We start from the raw sequence: 17,393 nt of genomic DNA, 5'->3' as shown, positions 1-17,393 counted from the left end.
TAAGCCAGGCACGTGGGTTGATCCCTGGGACAGCCTGCCTCACCCCTTCTGCCAGGGTCCAAGCACAGCCCTTTGCCTAACCCGACCCTGGAAAGTCGTCTGCCTTTATCTCTGCCTCCCAATACCTCCTCCCTGGTACCTTCCTTCCTTTCTGATTGTTGATCGCAAAATCTTGTCTACACTTTTTTGGGGAAAAAAAGTGGGGCGGGGAGGAAAAAGAGTAAATTTCCAGGAATTGTTTCACTGCTGCTGTTTCTGCTGCATAGGGCAAAGCTGCTGGCCTGCTCCTTTTGCCCAAGTTGGCGAGGAGCCTGGCCTCCTGCTCCTCCCTCTTTCTCTTCCTCACAGTCTCTCTCTTTCCAGCTGCACCCCACCCCCTAAAAAGCCCCACATGAAAACTGCAGAGCTATCACTTATTTCTTCCTGAGGGAGGAGCTTTCCCTCTGAGCCTCTGCCAGAAGGAACCACCATCACTTCCTCTTTCTACAAATACACATTGGGTGACAGGAATAGGTGGGAGAAGGCAGCAGGTAGAGGTGAGGCTGCAGGGGGGATGTCTCCATATGGGAAGGACAATTCAAAGACCCAGGAGACAGGAGCCACTAAAGGGCAGTCTTGTGAGGAACAGAAGTGGTCACAGATGTGGCCATCTGGAGAGGACAAAGACCAGACCAGGGCCTTCCTTGGAGGGTGCTTGGTCTAGGACAGGCTTCATTTGCATGGGTCAAAAGCATGTAGTGGGAAGGGGAAATTCTCAGAAGGCTCCTTACTGAAGAAAAATATCAATGGGATAGAAACTAAGACCCTAAAGAGAGAGAATAAGAGCAAAACTAACTGAAAAATCGAAGTAAACCACATTTCACACTGTCGTGGTTCATCATGATGGTTTTTTGTTTTTGTTTTGTTTTTTTTGAGACAGAGTCTCGCTCCACGGCCCAGGCTGGAGTGCAGTGGCGTGATCTCAGCTCACTGCAACCTCCGCCTCCTGGGTTCAAGAGATTCTCCTGCCTCGGCCTAATGTGTAGCTGGGATTACAGGCATGCACCACCACGCCTGGAATTTTTGCATTTTTAGTAGAGACAAGGTTTTACCATGTTGGCCAGGCTGGTCTCGAATTCCTGACCTCAGGTGATACACCTGTCTCAGCCTCCCAAAGTGCCAAGATTACAAGCATGAGCCACCTAGCCTAGCCCATGATTGTTTTTTTTTTTTTTAGGAGATGGGATCTAGCTCTCTAGATCCCATCACCCAGGCTTCAGTGCAGCAGGGTGATCATGGCTCACTGCAGCCTTGAATTCCTAGTCTCAAGTGATCCTCCCACCTCAGCCTCCCAAATACAGACTGTACCACCACAACTGGCTATTTTATTTTTTGTAGAGATGGGGGTCTCATCTTGTTGCCCAGGCTGGTCTCAAACTCCTGGGCTCAAGCAGTCTTCCCACTTCGGCCTCCCAAAATGCTGGGATTACTGGTGTGAGCTACTGCACCGGCCATGATAGATTTTGTGATCTTGGAGTGATCTGATATGTAAGTGGAAGGTTTAAGAAAACTACAACACTACAAAATTAAAAATATCCCCTTCCATGGAGATAAATGGCACTGATGGTTGCACAGCAGTGTAAACGCACTTAGCGCCACTGAATTGTACACTTAAAAATGGTTAACGTGGTAAATCTTACATATATTTTACCATAATAAAAGAATCAATGAGCAAACTTTTAAAAAATGTTCTCTTTGAGTGGATAAAGAAAATGTGGTGTGTGTGTGTGTATATATATATATATATATATATATATGGGAATATTACTCAGCCATGAAAGGAAATGATGTACGGATGCATGCTCCAAAGTGAATGAACCTTGAAAACATGCTAAGTGGAAAAAAAAAAAAACACAGACATGGAAGGTCACATATGATATGGTTCCCTTTCTATTAAGTATCCAGAATAGGTAAATCCCTAGGGACAGGAAGCAGAAGGTTGGTGGCGGGGGGAATAGGATTGACTGCTTAATGGTTATGGGGTTTTCTTTGCTGGTAATGAAGATGTTTAGCACGTAGACAGAGGTGGTGGTTGCACAATGTGCATGTCTAAATGCCATTAAATCACACATTTTAAAATGGTTAATTTTATGCTATGGGAATTTCACCTCGACTTAATATATACTCAATCCCGTCCAGCCGACACACCTTTGGCTCAGGCCTAGGCCACTCTGCCATCTGCCAAGTGTGGCTTGTGTAACAGACAACCTCTCTGGGCCTCAAAGAGGGTGAAGAAATCCATCCTCCCCACAGGGGTATCTCCAGAATCCAACGAGATGAAGTGAGGTGAAAGCGCTCTGAAGGGCAGGAAGCTCTGCTGACACAAAATGTTTACCCATAACACGTGGCTCAGAGTCCCTTACCCTCTAGCTTGGCGGGAGAGAGAAGTCTGCTCTCCCTGCCCCACGCCCCATCCCCTGCTCATCCCCTGCCAGCCACCCACCACACCCTTCACGCAGAGAAGTCTAGAGCCACAGGGGGAGGGCGCCATTCTCTCTCTCCCTCCCTACTCAGGAATCTCCCTGAAGCTTTGACAAAGCCCCCTTGACACCCCGCATTCAATCTTATTTTTATTTTTTTTATTAACTCTGTCACCTAGGCTGGAGTGCAGTGACCTGATCTCAGCTCACTGCAACCTCCGCCTCCTGGGCTCAAGTGATTCTCCTGCCTCAGCCTCTCAAAATGCTGGAATTACAGGCGTGAGCCACCATGCCCGGCCATTCAATCTTTTCTTTCCCAGATTCTCACCTCCAATCACAAGATGAAGGCAGGGAGCTCACAGCCCTGTGAGGGGCTGGGGAGAATGGCAGGGGTGGGCCAGAGTTATTAAAAGCCCAACTGATTTTCAGATTTATTTTGACCCTCCCCTATACCCCCACATCCAATTTCACTCTAGTAGGAATCAAGACAGGGGAGAGAGGGATTCCAAGCTGACTTAGGGAGAGGAAAATACAGACATACGTAAAGCATTTGCCACAGGCCCCACCTGAGCTAAGCACTTTCCCTCCCTCAACAGCTCCTTTAATTCTCAAAGCATCCCTTTTAGTAGATAATAGACCCCACTTTGCAGAGGAGAGCACTGAGGCTGAGGAAAGAGGTAAATTCATTCAGCGGGTGAGGGAGGAGCTGGGATTTTAATGCTGGAAGTATGACCTCCCCGCCAGTGGCACACTGGTTCTTTGGCTGGGACATCCCCTGTAACCGGATTGGGGGAATGCAGGAAAAACCCCATCCCTCCCCACAGAGCCTCAGCAGTGACAGCTACTTCCCGGATGAGAAGGGCGGCCGTGAAGCCAGCAGGGAAGCCAGCCCCACAGCCAAGGGCCCCCCAGCCTCCTCACAGCTCCCCATAGCCTGGACCTGCCGGCCCTCCCTCCAGGACCGAGGGGCTCCCCAGGGAAACTCAGGTGAGTGTTGCCCTCTCCCAGGGAAGATGGGAATCAGGGCTTGGAGACAACTGGCTATCCTGCGTGATCCACAGGTTTTCCTAGGGCTGAATCAGATTGTGTGGTGTGCGTGTGTGTGTGTGTGTTCCACACTCACGGTCCAAATAACAAGACAGAAAAAGAGCAATGAAGATCTGTACAAAAGGGCTGAGGAATGAAGTGCCAGGAGAGAGATGGAGGCTGGAGACCACCTAGGAATGGTGGGTGTGGGGGGATTGAGGGGGTTGTTGAGGGGGAACTGGCTGGGGGTGGGAAGAAATGTTGGTGGACACCAACAGTCCTGGCCTCTTCCAGCTGAAACCCCTTAAGAAAGTATCTCTGCTCTTGGGTCAGAGCTAGCAAGTGAGTTGTGTATTATTTATTCACAGTTTGAAAGCTAAACTTCCCTTTCTTGCCTTGTCAGCCCCAGAGTCTTTCCCCAAAGCCCCCGACTCCCTCTGGCCTCTACCTTGAGGACACAAGGCTCTCGAGGTCTGCTTTCCCTTCCAATCCTCCCTTCATCCCAATAGGCGTGTGCTGGTTCCAATGTCAGTGAAACCCAGCTGGGGGCCCGGCCCCTCGGAGGGGGTCACCGCAGTGCCTACCAGTGACCTTGGAGAGATCCACAACTGGACCGAGCTGCTTGACCTCTTCAACCACACTTTGTCTGAGTGCCACGTGGAGCTCAGCCAGAGCACCAAGCGCGTGGTCCTCTTTGCCCTCTACCTGGCCATGTTTGTGGTTGGGCTGGTGGAGAACCTCCTGGTGATATGCATCAACTGGCGCGGCTCAGGCCGGGCAGGGCTGCTGAACCTCTACATCCTCAACATGGCCATCGCGGACCTGGGCATTGTCCTGTCTCTGCCCGTGTGGATGCTGGAGGTCACGCTGGACTACACCTGGCTCTGGGGCAGCTTCTCCTGCCGCTTCACTCACTACTTCTACTTTGTCAACATGTATAGCAGCATCTTCTTCCTGGTGTGCCTCAGTGTCGACCGCTATGTCACCCTCACCAGTGCCTCCCCCTCCTGGCAGCGTTACCAGCACCGAGTGCGGCGGGCCATGTGTGCAGGCATCTGGGTCCTCTCGGCCATCATCCCGCTGCCTGAGGTGGTCCACATCCAGCTGGTGGAGGGCCCTGAGCCCATGTGCCTCTTCATGGCACCTTTTGAAACATACAGCACCTGGGCCCTGGCGGTGGCCCTGTCCACCACCATCCTGGGCTTCCTGCTGCCCTTCCCTCTCATCACAGTCTTCAATGTGCTGACAGCCTGCCGGCTGCGGCAGCCAGGACAACCCAAGAGCCGGCGCCACTGCCTGCTGATGTGTGCCTACGTGGCCGTCTTTGTCATGTGCTGGCTGCCCTATCATGTGACCCTGCTGCTGCTCACACTGCATGGGACCCACATCTCCCTCCACTGCCACCTGGTCCACCTGCTCTACTTCTTCTATGATGTCATCGACTGCTTCTCCATGCTGCACTGTGTCATCAACCCCATCCTTTACAACTTTCTCAGCCCACACTTCCGGGGCCGGCTCCTGAATGCTGTAGTCCATTACCTTCCTAAGGACCAGACCAAGGCGGGCACACGCGCCTCCTCTTCCTCCTGTTCCACCCAGCATTCCATCATCATCACCAAGGGGGACAGCCAGCCTTCTGCAGCAGCCCCCCACCCTGAGCCAAGCCTGAGCTTTCAGGCACCCCATTTGCTTCCAAATACTTCCCCCATCTCTCCCACTCAGCCTCTTACACCCAGCTGAGGTAGAGGCCAGACTCCTCCAACAGTGAAGGAAAAGGCACAGGTGAGAGTACAGGTGGGAGATTTGGGGGGATGTAGAGGGGAGGGTCAAAGCACTCGTGGTCAATGTTGAATCTATCTTAAAATACTGAGGTGTGGAGAGAGAGACAGGATCGGGAGCGATAGAGAGCAGGCCCTCAGTGTTGTACTATTTGTCTTGGTCCCTGTGTCTAAGGAGCCATGCAGAAAAAAAGGTGAAATAAATGGAAGAGATAGCCATGGACTCTAGATCTTTTAAAAATCTGCACTTCCAGCTGGGATTGGGAAGGGAGCTGAGGCTAAAGAGGTGCTCGGCAGAGGAAACTAGACACATTCATTTCATAAATCACTCTGGCTAGAAACAGTGAACTCCGCAGGAACCTCACAAAACTCCTTTTGTGTTTGTGAGCTTGTTGATCTTCCAGCTCACTATGCGGGTTATGGGGACAAGAGGCCAGAGGCCAAGGAACCAGGCGGCCCCAGCAGGACGTTCCTTAGCTGTGCATCCTATGCACAGCCATGATAAGTAAAGGCGGATGGGGATGGCAGGGGTGGGGGCGAAGCCAAGGTCTGAGACCTGCACCCTGCAGCTGGGTCAGCAGGATGGTATCTCCACCCGTGGCCATCCAGGAAACACAGCTCCATTTCCTTGCTGACACCCTCCCCTCCCCGTTGTCCATCCTGCTCCCTCCCCACAAGCAAGAGGAGTTGTCCCAGAGTCAGCTCCTCATAGCTGACCTCTTCCCAGCTTCGGATCTAGGAAACTTCCAGACTTCTTCTAGGGAGACACAGAGCTACCAGAAAGCCCAACCCACCCCCATCTCTTTCTCTCCAGATCATAGGAAAGTATCAAGGGATGTCATTCCGGGAGCAGCCCTTGGGACAGCCAGCAGCAGGTGCTGGCAGATGCTCTGTCCTTCACCCTCTGTCCCCGGCATGAGATGGGGAAGGCCACAGTGGAAACTTCTCAATTCCGTCACAGGGCAGAGCTCTGACACTGTTATAAGTCAGTTCTCCCTGGCCATGTCTTTTCCTAATTTTCCTGTCCCACAACTTAGGTTCCTTAACACTCGTTCTACAGATGAAACAAAAAAGTCCTCTGTTAACAAGTAGACCTTCTGGAAAAGGATCACTTATGTTTGAGAGACTAGGACCCTGTCCATGAAGAACTCTGAAGTAAAGGCCTAAGAACAGGATCTAGTTTCCGCCTTCCAATTCCATGTCCTTTGCCTCTTAATCCTGCCCGTGGTGAGGGGACTGGATGGAATCACTGATAGCCTCTTCACCATCTCCTCTGTCCTGCTTAAGTGCTCCATGTGTCTGGAATGTTTAACTTGGAGTAACTACTCACTGACTTGGAGACCACCTGTTCTACTTTGAGAAATCAGAACTGTTCTGTGGATGCACTGACAGCGTGCTCCAACTGCATATGCACCCAGGTTTGTCAGGAGCATGGAAGGAAACCTGCATCTCCCTGTTCACTGGGCCCAAACCTGAAAGGGTCTTAAGCTGCAGACAGCTTCTCAGTAGCACAGAGCTGAAGGCTTTTTGAACCAGGAGTCTGGGTTGTGGCTTGGGTCGCAGTAAGGGCTTAGCCTATCAATGCAGAATTCACATTGAAAAAGACTTTCCTCTCTTGTCCCAACATAAAAAAGCAAGCCAAGATCTGATGCCCATATCACTGCCTCCTCTGACTTGGGCTACAGGAGTTTCCTGAAGGAAACCAAATTTTACATCTGTCACATTCCAGATCACCTTAGAGGCCACGCTCCCAAGATTAGTTATCACCCTGGCAGTATGAATACTTCCCTAAGGCCTCCCATCCATGGAGGGGAAGCGTGGGAACCAGCTGTTACACTCAGCATCTACTGAGCACTGATGGGAGCCCTGCCTGGGCCATGTGCTCTGGGGCCAAATGGACATCACTCCCTAACTTCTTGAGGTCTGTCTCCTCTGTGGAAACACCCATGTATCAACCTCATTAAACTATGCCAAACTTTTGCCTCCTCCCTGTTTCAATCTGCCTCGCTCCACTCAAAGACACACCATGTCCCAGCAAATCAAATGGCATTGGCAAGACAAATTGTAGCCAAATCTCTCACTTAGTAACATTAGTCCAACTAGACACGGGCAGGGACCCACCACTCTCTCTGGGCTGACGGAGGATCCTCTCAGGGATACCCCCTGAAAAGGTTGAGTCTTTGACTTAATTTCCCACTAAAAACAGGTCAACAAGTTAATCCTGGGGAATTCCAGCTACAGGAAAGGAAAATGTGCTACCTGAAAGAATTCTGGCATCTGCTGGGCAGAAATGTGCTGCTGAAAGGGTGATGAGCCCAGATATTCTGAACTCCAGGTATGAGCATATTCATAGTAGGTAGGAAGAGAACTCTCATTTCAAATTTCTTTTTTTATTCTAAATAAAAACCACACTTTGTGCTGAACAATGGAATATAAAAGAATCAGATGTACAATGATTTTAGACATCTACTATTTGGGGAAAAAAGTTTACAAAATATACAAAACTTTACAGCAATAGATAGTAAACACTTAAATATTAGGAGGTCAGTACTTATTAATTTAATGGAAGGAGTTAGACGTCAACAACTCTTCTCTGTTTCATAAGAGACTTTAGCTATTCAAGGTGGGGGCGGCGAGTGGATTGGACAGGGGAAGGGTTTTAAAGAAACATCAAAATCGAGTTTCATTTTCATTCTGATGTTAAGCTTATGATGCATAACCACATTGAAACTAATGCTGTGCACCCTGCCTCCTGACTCATTTGGTGCAGGATTTAGGGAAAAGAGTCCCAGATGGGTGCAGACCACCCCATAGAGCCCACTCCCATACCAATAAATACAGTGTCTATCTAGAATTTGCTTTGGAAGTTAAGCAGTCTTGGGCTTGGGGAAAGGGGCACAGAAGGAGGCCAGAGGAAGAAGAATATTCAATACTAGCAAAAACCTGTCTAGGAAAAAGATATTTAAGCCCGAAGGTTTGGCCTGGAGACAAACAGGTACTCACAGATCAGAAAAGTAGAATATAAAAAAAAACTTTTACCCATCTCCTGGTTCTTAGGGGTCACCTGGGCCTGACCCTTATCCCACCTCCTTTCTTCCTAACTAGCCATGGACTATGGGAACTCCATGGAGTCATAAAATTTAGGACCAAATACTAAGGTTTAGCAGAGCTTCCTAGCGGGTGCTGTGGCATCAGTGAGTCACCAGTGGGTCACTGGAGTGCCAGGATACTAATCTCTGCCTCTGGCCACATGGAGCCTCTGCTGTTTAACCCCGGGTGCCACACAAGTATTACCATTTTCCCCTCGGAAAACAAGTTGGGAATGGCCTCATATTTGGTTTAATGCTCTATGATCACCACCTTGAAATTCTTAATAATTTATGAATAAGAGGGCTCCACAAATGATGTAGCTGGTCCTGAGTACATTCCAAGAAAATGGGAGAAGAGGATGTTCAAGGCTTAAACAGAACTTCAGAGTAACACAGAAGAGAGTACTAAACTAGGTTCCAGGAGAGAGGGAACAACAAAATCAAATGAACAGAAAGTCAAAACAATTAAAAATGCAAAATAAAACGAATACCTTCTACCAGGTATCCCAGGGTGCCCTCTGCCACAATATAGTGTTTCAAGCAAAACCATTCAGAAGAGGGTGAGCTGGAGGCAGAGGAAGCAGACATGACTTTGGTGGGGTGGGGGGAAACGGGAAGTTCAGGTGTGAATACAGGGGTCACCAACAGGGAGAGGGTTTGGTCAACAAATCTCATGAGCTACTGATCCTATGACGTATCTGACTGGGACCAACTGGGCCACCCTGATCAATTTGATCAGCCCCCGGGGGATCAGGGGATGCAGTTTTCTGTTTCGTGTTTCAAGGGCAAAGTTTCAAGGATCTGCTTTTTGGTTTACTGGCAAAAAGGGAAAACTTCACAGTTTCAGGTTAAGTACGCAGACCACCCAGCATCCATGATGCCCTCTGTTAAGGAAAAAGGTTTCTCCAGCACATTTATCTGCTCTCAGCCACTCGGCTGGTTCCTGTAATTACCACCTCTCTCACACCAGCATTTCAAAAATCAGTCCTCACCAACAGTCTGGGAGGGATTGCTCATGCTTGAAAATGTAGCAGACACTTGACTGTAGTCTGTTACACACTTCCTTCTTAAATTCTAATGGTCAGTGTGAGTAAGAAAGGGAGAAGCCAGTCAGCAATGAAGAGTCTCAACACTGCTTTCCTGATGAGGATGTCCTCAGGGGACACTGAACAAGGTGGGTTTAGATGGTCAATGGTGGACCTTTAAACTGGCCACTGTACAAGTCCCTTCATCTAATGGTCACCCCACCAGAGAGCCAGGCACTCCAACTCTGAGGCTTTATCAGTTCAGGGCTGGGGAGAAGCAGCAGGTCCAACAAGGATGGAGCTTTGGTTTGTCTGACATCTCAATATAAATAAAGACAGGAGGCTTCCAAACTGTGCAAATATGTCATTCATGTCACTTGTTCCCCTCAACCCTGTCCCCAATCTACTCCATCACAGGAAGGAAGGGGGATGAAAGGCCTGGAATTTAACTGTCCCGAACTTTATAGAACATACACCCATGGCCTAAAGTGTTCCCTGGGTTTATTATGCTAGAGACAATCTGGAGAAGAAGAATTTGCTTAAGGGCTTGACACGTCTTCCCTTAGTTATATCCCCTGGTTCTCCACATCTCTGGTCAAGGCTGTTCTCTGGAATATGGCTACTTGCTGGGGAGAAACTCATTTTCCTAAAGTCTCTTATACAAAAGAGATGCTGGGTAATGTGTATACAAAAACAAAAATAAATAAATATTAATGTCCAAAAAGGCTTTGTGAGTTAATGAAAACCACTTGCTTGTGAAACAGCCCGGGGTGTTGCTGAATCCCACCAGGGGCAGTGTCAGGGCTGAGGCCAGGGACTCCCAGAGCTCACCTGAGCAGGGTGAGGTAGTATGAGCTACTGAGGTGGCACCTCGCAAGTATGCAAGATCGAGGGCCCTATCCCTCAAGACTTCTTTGGGCAAAGCCCCTTAGAAAACCAAGTAAGAGTGGAGCTAACCAGCTGCGTGGGCTGTGCCGGCACACTCTGCAGCCACCCACGGAGGGCCTGAACCAGCTGCCATCCAATAGCGCCCCCTGGAGGTGATGGCAACGACAGATCAGGATAAATTCCAGCAGGTCAAAGGTGAGCTGACAAAGCTCCGGCACTGTTAGCACAAAGTAAACAACAGGTTACCCGACTAGGACAGACAGTCAGAACGCACACCCTGCTACACACCACCAGTTACTCAGGTCCCTTTAATCCTGAAGGGCTCGCGGTCTGCCACTCCACCACTTCATGGAGTCAGCTCATCTACACCACGGGCCAAACACTTCTGGACGGGAGACCAGATATAAATTAAGGCAAGGCTGCTGCTGTTAGAGACATCCATCCCCACCTCTCCACCAAGACACTCATGGCCAACAGAAGTGGCCAAAACAGATGACTATATCAAAGTGGTTCCCTATCCTCTCTGCCCCACAGAAGGCCGGACGTCCTGGGCCATCACTCCATAAAATCCTGTTTCTTTGGAAATGAGGAGAAAAGAGAAACCTCTCCTGTCCATCCAGGCTGCCACTTCTGGTGGCACTGCAGGACACCCCTTCTGGCTGGCAGGGATTCATCCCAAAGCTTTCTGACCTAAATAGAAAGCTCTGTGCCTAGTATGGATCTAGCTGCCAAAAGATTTTCACTGTTCAATCAGCAGATTAGGGCTGTAGATAAGCAGACACCAACATCCCTGATATCTCGTCCCTGCTGAGGGCTGGAACCTGAGGGGACTGCCCTGCTGACCTGTCTTTTCTGAATGACCACATTCCCAAAATCTTTCTCATAGCTGGTCATCCCAGTTGGAGGCCTGCAGTAACACCCACAGTGAAAACCTCCCTTTACCTCCTCTGTTAAGTGAGGCTGTTGGTTGGATTCTTAGCAGCATAAAACCTATCAGTAAACTAAAACTAGAGAGGCTGGGGAAGGGGGTCTAGTGGACACCAACTGCTTGACTAGATCCCAAAACCAGCCTCAAAAGAATGAAAACCACAGCCCTGCATGGGCAAGAACAGCTATGGAGGTAAATGTGATAGGGCTGTTGCTTCTCAACAACAGTAACAGCTTATGTGCTATTTCTTCTTCTTTTCTTCTTTAAACACAACACAGAACAGAATTCCTACCAAGGCAAAATTATAACTTCAGCTGGGGAGGGACCAACACCTCTTAGATATCAGCATCCTGGCTGCTGCTTGGGAGCTCCCCGTGGCTCTGCCGGGACCCAGTCAACTGTCCGGGTTCTTATCCGCCTCTTTGGAATGGATGATGTACATGAAGGTCTGCTCGATGGTGAAGTCAGGGGGAAGGCTGCCTTTGTGCACACCAACATGTTTGCTCATGAGGTTAAGGGTGGAACTGTAGTGCCCACAAACTGTGCAGCGGTACATGAGGGCCCCCGAGTGTGTCTTTAGGTGGCATTTGATGGTCGAGCGGCCTCGAAAGAACTTGTGGCACACCTTACATTGGTATGGCTTCTCCCCCGTGTGGATCCGCCGGTGGTAGTTGAATTCACTTGTGTGGGCAAATCTTTTGCCACAGACCTTGCAGCTATACTTGCTGTTCCCAGGTTGGCCCTGCAGCGCCAGCTCTTCACTCAGAAACTCCTCTGCTGGCAGCTTCCGCTTCTGGAGAGCTGGGTGCTGCAGCCCAAAACCAGGCCGTGCATCAAGGCCACTGTTGCATTTGTGCTGGCTGACGTGGTAGCGATAGGCAGCCTCTGACTTGAAGCTCTGGCTGCACAAGCGGCAGTGGAAGAGGGCGTCTTCCAGACTTTGGTGCACAGCCATGTGCTTCTCTAGAAGATGCCAGTCCACAAAGCTGTTGGCACAGACAGAACAGGAGAAGACTGAGATGCCGAGATGGGACAGCGTGTGCCACATGAGGCTGCAGAGGTTAAGGTGACGCTGGTCGCAGACACTGCAGGCCTGGCCCTTCAAGTTTAGATGGTCAAGGATGTGGCCCCGGACCACATGGAAATCTTTGGCCAATACTTTCCCACAGGCAGCGCATTTCAGCTCTGGGGAGGCTGCCCCTGAAAAGAGACCCAGCTTCCCTGGCAGGGGATCGTTGGGGTGGACAGTGATGTTGTTCTCAAATATTCCATCCCGTCGGTGAAGGGTCAGCTGCCACTGGGTAAAGAACTTAGTTTCACACATGTCGCAGGAGAAAAGGAAAATACCAATGTGGGACAGGACATGAGTTACCCGGGAGTTTCGGTCCTGGAAGTGGGTCTCGCAGACCTTGCAGTTGCCCGTCAGCAGGTCCACGTGGTCCCGAGCATGCTGCCGGATCAGTTGAATGTTGGGCTCTAGAACTTTCTTGCACACCTGGCAGGGCATGGCCTTATTCTCCCGATTGTCATTCTCTCCAAAAGTCAGCTCATCCTCACTGTCATCACTCAGCTCAATCACCTCCTCAGTTGTGCCTATATCCTCAGCAGGGTCTTCAAACTGCAAGTCATCATCCCCCAGGTCCTCGAGCTGGAGCTCATCCATCTGCCCAAAGCCGGGATCTTTGGAGTGCTCACTATTGCTCAGACAGGAGTTGGTCCCAGTGGTAATGTCTACTGCATTGTCAGGGGTGAGGAAGCTGTTTTTACTGAAGTCTCCATTGCTTTGAACTTTGTATGGCTGGCAGGAGCTCGTGCTGGTCTGGATGCCCGTGCTGACAGTGCCTAGGACTGGCTGGGTCATCATGCTAGGAATGGACGTGAAGGGAGCAGGGGTGTCATGGTCTTCTGTCTTTGGCGGTGGTGGTGGCGGTTGCGGCAGATGCAGGCTATGGTTAGCGTCACTGGCAATATTCTTCTCTTCCTCTTTATAGCTCCCTCCAGCATCACTGGGCAACACATAGTTTCTATCAGCACCAAGGTGGTCCCCACCACCTCGGAGTTCTCCAAGGGGATGGGCAGGTTCTGCCGAAGGACAACTCAGGGTACCAGAGTGGCTCTCACTGGTGCTGGTCAGGGTCTTGGCCCTGGCAGTGCTCTCCAGATCAGGAAAGGTAGAGTGACAGGCCTGGAGGAGGTCCTCCATACCCAGACGCTCAGCCACCTCGTAGATGACCCCAACATTGATCAGGTCTGTGAAGAGTTCTGAAGTGTAGACAAAGCTCAGAACCTTCTCAAAGTTGGCAGGGGTGATGAAGTCCACCACATAGGTCCTGGCAGCATCAAGCCCAGTATTCAGGAAGAGGTTCTGGAAGTAGCCAGCTGCACAGGCCAGCACAGCCTTGTGGGCCGGGAAGGAGCGGCTCCCCACCACAATGGTGACGTCGCACATGGTCTCTGAGAGCCGGCACTTGTTGAGTTCCTTCAGCAGGTTGTTGGGGTGGTTGGTGCTTTGCAGTTTGATCCTCATGCCCATCTTAGCAGCTCCTATGAAATTACCTCCTTATCAGCACAGTTAATCTGTGGACAGCAAGAGAAAAAGATGGATGGCCAAACACATCCGTGCAAAAGAGGGGCTATGCAGGAGAAAATACCACCACTCTGAATGCTTCCAAGCCCCATGTAGGGATCAGGAGTAAACTGGCATGGAGAGTTCCTCCATTATGACAAGGCAATGACATCTCCCCCTGTATATACTCAGAGTTATGACAAAAACCAAAAGAACTGATGACAATCTGATAGCTTTGGTCTTAAGCTGGTGCCTAGAGATGAACCAGAGGCATTCCCTCAGACACAATCTTATACTTCATTATCAGAGCCACTGGATCAAATTTTTCTCCTATTAATTTCCTCCCAAATACAAGCTTTCCTAATTCATTGAGCATATTCTTTTCCCTCATGATGCCAAATACCATGCACATGCTTGAACACAACTATCAAAGCTCCACTAGCTACTGAGGAACATATAAGGTAGTTCCGTTTTTTAGCTTTGTCATTGCTGTGTCTTCAGCCTCTCAATAATCTCCAAATAAATCTCACGTTCTTGAATCCCCATCTCTCTCTGCCTATACTACATACCCGCTCTCTGGCCTTTCGATAACCCAGAGCCCCTCCAGATATTGCTTCATCACAGTCCCTGTATTCTGTGAAGTTAAAACACTCAGAATGCACAGTAAAGCAAAGTAGAACACAACTGTGGTAGTATTTAATATTACTTTAATATGTTGTATTCTTTTTCGCCACCCTTTTCGGGGTTTATATTTTGTTGTCCCTGCACTAACAGATTTACTTGATGCCGCAAGAAAGACTTCTAATTATACAGGTAAGACTCCTAGAGACTTGTTCACTACCACTTTCTGCCCTTTCTGACTCCTGCACGACTAAGGAAGAAGAGCTACTTGCATCCCTGTTCAGTCTCACAACTCTGCCCAACACAGCCCCTTTCTCCATCTCTCCAGATTCTAACAACTCCCAACTTTTTCTGGGGCCCAGGAAGCGTCTAAGTATTGTGGGGTACCGGCCAAGCATCTCCCGGGCCCTGGTGCCACCCCTGAACGATCGGCGGGTCGGAGCACTGGGCAGCCAGAGTGGAGGGTGGGAGAGGGGGAAGCTGGGAACTTCCAAGGACACCCCAACAATCCCCGGGCGCCGCGGTCTCCCCTCCGGAGTCGCATCTGGGAGAGAAGGGCGCTGCATCGGCTGGGGCGCTCCCTCTGGAGACAACGAGAGCCTCAGTCCCTCCACAAACAGCGCAGGGCTCACCCGGGTGAGCCTGTTGGGGGCATGGGACTGAATAAGGGGCCAAGCGAGGGGCGGCGGGGCCGGCCGGGGTCGGCGCGCGGGCGGGGAGGATGGGTCCGGCCGAAGGGAGCGGGCAAGAGGGACCCCAGCAAGAGCGAGATAAATGCCGGGCCGGAGGTCGGGCTTCGGCCAGGGGCAGCCCTCGGCCTGGCCGCGCTTACCCGGCTCTGCGGGGCCCCGAGCACCATCGCCGCCGCCGCTTCACACAAAGGCCCCGGCCCGCCGTGCCCGGCCCGACGAGGAGGCGGCGCCGCCGGCCGCGGCCAGACTCTCCATCCGCCGCGCGGCTCGCCGCACCGGCCCGGGCCGCCCCCGCCGCCCGGCCCGCAGCGCCCCCCGCCGTCCCGGAGGAGGCAGCGCCCCCCGCCGCCCGGCCGCAGCGCCCCCCGCCGCCCGGGAGGTGGCAGCGCCCCCCCACGGCGGGGCCGGGGCCAGGACCCGCGCGAGGGGTGCAGGGGCTTCCAAGTCCCCAGGCTGGCTTTTTCTAAGCGCCCATCCACTGTGCGCGGGACTTGGTGCCTGAAGAGTGAAAAACCCTATCCAAACTCTCTTAACCTCCCCTGTTCTACGCTCACAGTTCCAAAAGCTTCTCCTCAGAACATCTACTATGGGCATTTTACAAAATGTTGTAAGATTGTTTGATTACTATATATCTCCTCCACTAGGCTGTGGGCTTCCTGAAGGCAGGGATCTGTGGCTTTGCACACGGCCGCATGTCCACACTGACCCTTACCACACTTCCTGGCACAATAAGTGCTTATTACATTAAGCCTGCTTGAATGAATGAAGGAGCACTTGAGGGCTAGACCGCTACTACTGGACCCTTCTGATAATCCACTGCTGTCCCTCCTTCCACCTAGGTGGCCAAATGAAGAAAGTCACCGGATCTCACTGTACTTTGGCACCCCAGGCCTGTTTCCTGAAGCCTGCCCTCCCCAACTCTGTGTAGAACTCGATCACTCTTCCTCCCCACCCTTCTCCCAAATCATCTTTTCAAATGCTCCTGCCCAAGAATTGTCATCAAACCAAAACCACCTACACTGCCTGCCCCACCCACCACCACCAAAGACATTAGAAGTCTTGGTCATGTCACCCTCCCTCCCTCAGTACAGAGGAAGCTCTTAGGCTCCAAGACCCTTCAGTTTCATCCTCTCTCCCATCCCATCCCAGTCACTGCCTGAAAATAGCTTGCAGCCAAGGACAAACTCCCAGGACAGGCGCATGGTAGGATTCAGTAATTCCTTGATGGATAAGTGGAAAGGAAGGGACACACTGAATGTTGCCAACAGATCTGAGCCAGTTTGGCCATTCAGCAATTGTCCATTCTCTTGATGAATTTGGGAGATTGTGTGTCCTCCTTTCCACAACCTCATTAACTGGTGGTAGACTATACTGAAAGCAAGCACTATACCAAATGCTGCCAAACATGTAACATTTGTTAGCCAGGAGATACAAAAACAGCCATACAACTGTTCTTATAGTTTGGGGATGAGGCATCTCACTTTACCATCTAGTGAAAGGGTCACTTAGAGGTTGACACAATGTTTCAATGGCAGGCCCAGCTCTCACAGTTGTGCAAGGTGACTGAGTCTCCCTAAAGTGGAATATCACACAGCCAGCAGGTCCAGACCTCCAGCATGACTCTGGAGACAGAGGGCTGCTGGGCTTGCAAGGGCCTGGGCCTGTTCAGTCTTTCTAACCAACTGCCCCAGCCATCTCTGGAGGGTTGACCCCAATAAACTTCACATGAAAACAAATCATTCAAAAGACGCAGGTGAAAGTATATACCACTTATACTGAAGTCTTTTTAAAGTAAATCACCATATAGTCACAATAACAAACATATACAAAGTTAAATGGAGAAGAAAGGGCCAGGAATTTAGTCAAGGTCTTGTGGACCAGATCTCTTTAGGCATCAACTATTTTACAACAGGAAAGGGAGGGTCAGGATCCCTTCACACACTCTTCAAGTACAAACACAGGAATCTAACTTAACATTTGTCTTCATTTTTTTCTGGAGTCCCCAGTACTGCAATTTTTGTCAGTCCCACTAGAGAGCAATCTTTCTGCACTTAATGTTCCTACTTGCAAAGCAATTGTCTCATCTCAGCCTATAAGCCTAACTCCCACCAAGTCTGAGCAGAACCAACTCTTGTAGCTTTCATGACCCAAAGAAAGCCCCTAGACTCTGCAAAAGTGTCCCCAGTTTTAAGCCCTATAGATAGATAATTTTGAAAAGTCAAAGAGATGACTCACTGGAAAAAGGGTCTAGGCTCTGGGGTGGGGGCATTCTTTGACCTCTGGCTATAAAGCTGACATAAGTAATACTAGGGTGAGTATTC

General features: G+C 50.5%; 2 protein-coding genes across 3 annotated transcripts; one reads left to right on the top strand and one right to left on the bottom strand.

The window, feature by feature from the left end:
- The first annotated feature begins 3,289 nt into the window (after nt 1–3,289).
- On the top strand, nt 3,290–7,242 carry GPR182 (G protein-coupled receptor 182). 2 transcript variants are annotated; one of them, XM_004053402.4, is made up of 2 exons: nt 3,290–3,446; nt 3,995–7,242. In XM_004053402.4, the coding sequence occupies exon 2, from the start codon at nt 4,011–4,013 to the stop codon at nt 5,223–5,225; it is 1,215 nt and encodes a 404-aa protein (XP_004053450.1). In that variant the 5' UTR covers nt 3,290–3,446; nt 3,995–4,010; the 3' UTR covers nt 5,226–7,242. The 2 variants fall into 2 exon arrangements, with proteins under 2 accessions (XP_004053450.1, XP_063549958.1); XM_063693888.1 differs by lacking the exon at nt 3,290–3,446 and having other exon boundaries at nt 4,011–5,267; nt 6,301–7,242.
- Nucleotides 7,243–7,637: 395 nt separating this feature from the next.
- Nucleotides 7,638–15,354, bottom strand: ZBTB39 (zinc finger and BTB domain containing 39). The gene is made up of 2 exons (XM_031016619.3): nt 15,213–15,354; nt 7,638–13,770 (listed from the first exon to the last, which is right to left on the bottom strand). Exon 2 carries the CDS (start codon nt 13,724–13,726, stop codon nt 11,588–11,590), a length of 2,139 nt encoding a protein of 712 aa, XP_030872479.2. The 5' UTR covers nt 13,727–13,770; nt 15,213–15,354; the 3' UTR covers nt 7,638–11,587.
- Between the last annotated feature and the right edge of the window lie 2,039 nt (nt 15,355–17,393).

Source organism: Gorilla gorilla, chromosome 10, assembly GCF_029281585.2.
Source record: "Gorilla gorilla gorilla isolate KB3781 chromosome 10, NHGRI_mGorGor1-v2.1_pri, whole genome shotgun sequence".
In the NCBI taxonomy this organism is placed as follows: Eukaryota; Metazoa; Chordata; class Mammalia; order Primates; family Hominidae; genus Gorilla; species Gorilla gorilla.
The sequence above is the reverse complement of the archived record's forward strand: the minus strand, read 5'-3'. Positions and strand labels throughout refer to the sequence as shown.

Coding starts and splice junctions, on each gene's coding strand:
- GPR182 (XM_004053402.4), top strand. CDS start 4,011: ATGTCAGTGAAACCCAGCTGGGGGCCCGGCCCCTCGGAGGGGGTCACC.
- ZBTB39 (XM_031016619.3), bottom strand. CDS start 13,726: ATGGGCATGAGGATCAAACTGCAAAGCACCAACCACCCCAACAACCTG.